General features: G+C 36.9%; 1 protein-coding gene and 5 non-coding genes across 11 annotated transcripts in view; all 6 read left to right on the top strand.

Moving 5' to 3' along the window:
• The window catches only part of LOC108564578 (NAD kinase-like), a 16,825-nt gene that overhangs the window by 1,737 nt on the left and 9,815 nt on the right, over positions 1 to 5,273 (top strand). The window contains exon 2 of one of the 6 annotated variants that reach the window (XM_017923671.1): positions 694 to 814. In XM_017923671.1, coding sequence (XP_017779160.1) covers positions 696 to 814 — 119 coding nt within the window. In that variant the 5' untranslated portion in view covers positions 694 to 695. Of the gene's footprint in view, positions 1 to 693; positions 815 to 2,294; positions 3,143 to 4,667; positions 4,773 to 5,273 lie in introns of those variants that run through there. The other 5 variants (XM_017923669.1, XM_017923670.1, XM_017923668.1 and 2 more) reach the window with 5 other exon arrangements.
• On the top strand, positions 964 to 1,036 carry Trnak-uuu. Its single transcript has one exon. It is a non-coding gene; the product is annotated as a tRNA-Lys (tRNA).
• Positions 1,188 to 1,282, top strand: Trnay-gua. Its single transcript has 2 exons — positions 1,188 to 1,224; positions 1,247 to 1,282. It is a non-coding gene; the product is annotated as a tRNA-Tyr (tRNA).
• Positions 1,455 to 1,526, top strand: Trnad-guc. Its single transcript has one exon. It is a non-coding gene; the product is annotated as a tRNA-Asp (tRNA).
• Positions 1,599 to 1,669, top strand: Trnag-ccc. The gene has a single exon. It is a non-coding gene; the product is annotated as a tRNA-Gly (tRNA).
• Trnag-ucc lies at positions 2,346 to 2,417 on the top strand. The gene has a single exon. It is a non-coding gene; the product is annotated as a tRNA-Gly (tRNA).

Raw genomic sequence — 5,273 nt, 5'->3', positions numbered from 1 at the left:
TTTTTTTTTGGGTCAAGGTGTATAGACGGTGATTATTTCAGAGCCCCCCACGACCACAAACTCATAAATGCTCTGCAACAATGATCTTACAAAAAGTAAGATCACCTTGATTTAGCGCAGTCCAATTAGTGACTTAGATTAGGTATCGAATTTGTGTATATTCGTTCTTCTAAATTGTTAAAACGCATATGTCACGTATCCATCAAACGTTACACATTGAATCGTATATTTATGTGACTATAATGTAAACACTCGACGGCACTTAAAATATTTGTTTTAGACTTAAGTAGGGAATCATAAATGACAGAAATATAGTCAAAGCTATTCCATTTACACTCAACCCCTTTCTGAGATGTATAGATTTTTGTGTATTAGAATTTAGTCTTAGTTGATGCGTCGAGGGAAGAACATAATTCCTAATTAGTACACCAAGAGAATTCTTTGTTATTAGATTTAATTTTAAGTATTTAAAAATCGTTTTGCGCTATAAATCAATTCGGTAAGATGTTTTGCTTTAAGTTGCGTCCCTGAGATTATGCGTGTGAAGCAATTGGAATCTTGCGAGAAGACTAAGATCGTTGCGCAACGGCGTTTCGATCATCAATACGGAGATGCTCGTAAATTGCTTAAGCACTTGAGTTTATAAAATCAGTATTATTCTCTTTACTAACGAACTTTTTCTTCTAATTTCAGAGATGAACGAAAGCGATCTGCAATTGGCCAGAGCCATGGTGGCCGAGGAAGCCGACACGGTCACCCCGAACGGAAGCCCGGGTCCACTGAAGAAGTTCATGGCTGCAGAGAAAAAGTTCAGGTAAACTACTTTGTTTTTAAGATGAACGTGACGCTAATTAACGAATTTAATATTAGTGTTGAAATAATTGCATTGAAAAATGTTGATTATTGCTACAACTTATTACGGGCAATGGTTGTCATGCCATGTTTGCATGTGGTTTAATAAGAGCCCGGGTAGCTCAGTCGGTAGAGCATTGGACTTTTAATCCAAGGGTCCAGGGTTCAAGTCCCTGCTCGGGCGGTTAATTTTTTTTTAAAGCACACATCTATGATAAAATACTTATTAAGAGTAAAACTTATATTTTCTTTTGCGGACATATAGTTAAAATTAATTGTTTGTACATTACTGTTTATTTAGCGTACTTAAGTCGTTATAACTAGATTTCTTATAACCTTCGATAGCTCAGTTGGTAGAGCGGTGGACTGTAGATTTAATTTGTGTGAGATGGCTATCCATAGGTCGCTGGTTCAAATCCGGCTCGAAGGATACGTTTTACTTATTATTATTTTGGTTTGAACATTTATGAGCGAATTGTATAATTCTTAGTTTGAAAAAATAATTGAATTTTGTTCTTCGACTTTACTAAACTTATTGTTATTTATTAAATTGTGTATGTATCCATAGCGATTCCAGAAATACGCGCTTGTACTTACATAAGTCCTCGGTAGTATAGTGGTCAGTATCCCCGCCTGTCACGCGGGAGACCGGGGTTCGATTCCCCGCCGGGGAGGGTCTTTTTATTAAACTTTTCCAGAAACTAGAGTGCTGTTTATAAATCGATCTTTGTTCACAAGACACTCGAGCACTGCTGGTGTAGTGGTATCATGCAAGACTCCCATTCTTGTGATCCGGGTTCGATTCCCGGGCAGTGCAAATTATTTTTGATCGAAACACGTTGAAATTTAATTTGCCAGTGGATACATTTCATGCATATATTTATTGACTAAATGATATATGAATTATTACACTTTTGCCATATCTGTTATGATTTCTTTTTCATCATTTTATGTTAGTTGCGTAACGTTAAGCTAGGCAACTTTTTACTCACTCTTGTTACGATTAGTATAGTGTCGTGTCCCATGGATAAGTTACTTACTATTTTTTTTAAGAATTTAGGAAGATCTCTTCTTGTAGGAAAATATCAATAAAACGAAATATTTCCATGGTTTGCATAGTTTTCTTAGATTTTGACGAAACGAAATTGATAAACTTTTAGGGTGTCCAGATACATTGTTGAATATTATATAAGCGCGTTCTTTAAAATGATATTATTTATTGGTGATAAATTTAGTTACCTTTTAGAAAACAATGTTATCAAATAGCCTAAATAAATATGTGAATTGTGATAACGGTTTTACATAACGATACATTTAATTTGGTTTAATTCATCTTCTTCATCATCTTTATATTTTATTAATGGTTATTATATATTAATATGTAACGATTGTGAATTTAGTTTCTTCAATAATATAATTTGGATGTAAATTGTAAGAACAGGGGTGTCCAAATTCTCATAGAAAAGTTATGGCGGTGATGAGTCATCATAAGTGCGATGGTGGTGTAATGGTCAGCATAGTTGCCTTCCAAGCAGTTGATCCGGGTTCGATTCCCGGCCATCGCATAACATTTTGTTTAGATGATATTTATTCTTTGAAGCGAAATGAGAAAACTCTTCGTCAGTTACTAATTAATTATCCTTTTGCTACTTCGAGTTATTATCATTATGCTGGTCACGTTCCAAATAACAATGGTTCTCTATATAGTTTCTAGCATGTAATATTCCTTTCCGAATGGAATGCGAGGTACGTTCGTGGAACGAAAACAAACTTTTTTTTGTTCAGGTGCGTTGTTTTCGTACGATTTCGTTGGCAGACCTGCAAAACAAATCCATAACCTAGATTCTTGGGGTCCGTCATTCGAAGCGGCGTATCTGTCAGTGTCGGTCGTCTCCGTGCGAAGAAGGTGTTGCGATCGCAAGGATGGAAGACGCGAAGTAGTGTCGATTATTTGGAGTATTCACTCAGGTGAGGAGGAGGAGTAGTAGAAGAAGGAGTGATCCTCGTCGTGCGTTCAGTGTTGTTGTTTGTGTTGGGGGAAGATTTCTGCCTCTCGTTTGTCTGTGGAGAAGACGATCATGGATAACCTGTGGGTAGGGTCCGACACCGATCTGTCCATCCTGCATCAGTGCAGGATGGCAGACAGGCTCGAGTACAGATTGGAGTGTCTGCGGAGGAATTGTCGTGGCGGCAGTGGAGGAGCAGGCGGTGGCGGAAGCTCGTCCACCTCGGCGGAGGACTGCAACGACGAGGAGGAATCCAGCAGCAGACGAAGGTCAGGCACTTGGCCGTAAGTTCGAAACGTCCGCAAAAAATGCTCCTTTCATCTTGTACTTATTTTTTCTTTTCTTTACATAACGTGGGGCCAGTGCAGTTGCCCGTTTATCGCTCGAACGTTACTTGACCCACAAAGACCGCTCGATTTCCTTTTTTTTTTCTCTCATTCTTTCTATCTTTTCCATTTCACTGCATCTGTTTACGCCGCTCCTTCTCCTGCATGCAAAATAAAAAAGATTAGCATAAGTACGGCTATGACTTTGGAATTCCTGCGGGACAACAACAACAATTCAAAAGTTCAGTACTGCCAATATGAAATGTCACAAGTATCTCTTATAAACCATCCTCGAATACAAAACAATAATATTTGCTAGCAATATCATTGAAAAATTAATCTTTACTCGTTGTTAAACATTGATTTATTAATAAACAAACAGAATGAATCTATCAAACTTGTTATTTTCCAATAGATATTGGAAATTTAAGATTTTTGAATTGAAACATGAAAACTCATATAATGCAAGAAACAAATAGATTTTGGAAGTTTCAACTTGAATATAGGATTAGAAATATAATATTTAAGTTAGAATTATAATCTTCATTTCTTTAAGATCTTAACATGTATTAGTATGACTATACAAAATCTATTCTAACATTATTATTGAATCATTAATACCTAATTGTAAAATTGCAATTTACATTTCGAGTTGTTAATTGAGTTTAAATTATACAATTAACCTGCAAATTGGTTTTCAATTGCCATTTTCGAGTGGACATTTCTCCTACCTGTAATATTTTCAGAAATGTTTCTACAATTTCAATTGAATCAAATTAATGTTGATTGCAGCGATAATCTATTTTTGATTATGTTTTATCGCGATTAAATAAGATCTATTTAGATAGTATTAGAATTAGTAATGTATTGATTATAGTTTTTAACATTCTCGAACAGAAACATCAGGAAAAGAAGCATCGTCGAGAAGTTCAAACTTCGTCAACCTTGGTGGGATCGTTGTATAACCACGTTCCCCAATGCTTCGATTTCCCCAAGGCTGCGAAAGCATCTGCACGTTTTCAACTTTTCCGCTGCTTCGAATGCACGTCAATTTCCGATGCGAGAGATGTTCTCTTCCATGCACTATCCATAGGAAACGTCGGTTTGCGTTAGATAGATGGACTATTGTTATCTATGGGAATTTTTCGTTCTCGAAACCGATTTTCGCCTAATCTAATTGACCAAATAAAAATAAATAATGAATACACATATTTCCACACATCGAGCGCGAACGGAATGTGAAAGTGGTTTACGTGAACATGCGGGTTGGCTTCTGCTGCCGTCGCCACCGCCGCCGTTGATTCTCATTAGTCGTCGTCCCCCCGAAATACAAAGGAAAAGAAAAGAAAAAAAGAGACGACGACAACAAAGAGAAGGATCCTCCGTCGTGGATCCTTTCTGACCTAGTCGTTAAGCGGATACGGTAGTCGGCAGGTCGTCGTTCACTCGTCGCTGCGATTATTATCGGCACTCCGGTGGTCTTGTGTCTTCAAACAAAAAGTTCGAATTGATCTCAGAGCAGTTCCACGATGGCGCAGAGGTTGAGGCGTTGCCTGAGTGCCCAAGACGATGGCGAAATGGAGCGAAGGTAGTCCACAAATCTGAATACGTTTCCAAAAAGTCTGTCTGTCTTACGCAACTCGCCATCCTTGCGATCTCTCGATAAACACATACGCGAAAGAAATAGTTCTACATTTCGGATTTACTACACACGCACGCAGAACTTTCTTTAAAGATCGACATAATTTCATGGCACAAAATGTATTTCATTAAAAAAAAAGTCGCAAAGTTTCTACTCACTAATTGATAATTACTTAGTCTACTAATTTAGATCCTAACTTTGGTGTATCTAACGGATTAATATATCTCAATCGTTTGACTCAAAGTTTACGTTAACTAAATTTAATGTTACTTTGTTTAGGTGACTAATTTAGGTCTTGACTTAAAGATAACCATTTTTAGTTTTCCCCACATAATTTCAAGATGTAACAATATCTGATTCCCATTTTCTTTATTAACTACGAGCAATTATACTTTTCAGCCAAAGTAAGCGTTGTCTGCAAGATATTTTTTTTTACATTTTCCTTAT

This window comes from Nicrophorus vespilloides, unplaced genomic scaffold (assembly GCF_001412225.1).
Source record: "Nicrophorus vespilloides isolate i.1.1-1 unplaced genomic scaffold, Nicve_v1.0, whole genome shotgun sequence".
NCBI lineage: Eukaryota > Metazoa > Arthropoda > Insecta > Coleoptera > Silphidae > Nicrophorus > Nicrophorus vespilloides.
Note: the sequence above shows the minus strand (reverse complement) of the source record. Positions and strands in the feature narration are given on the sequence as shown.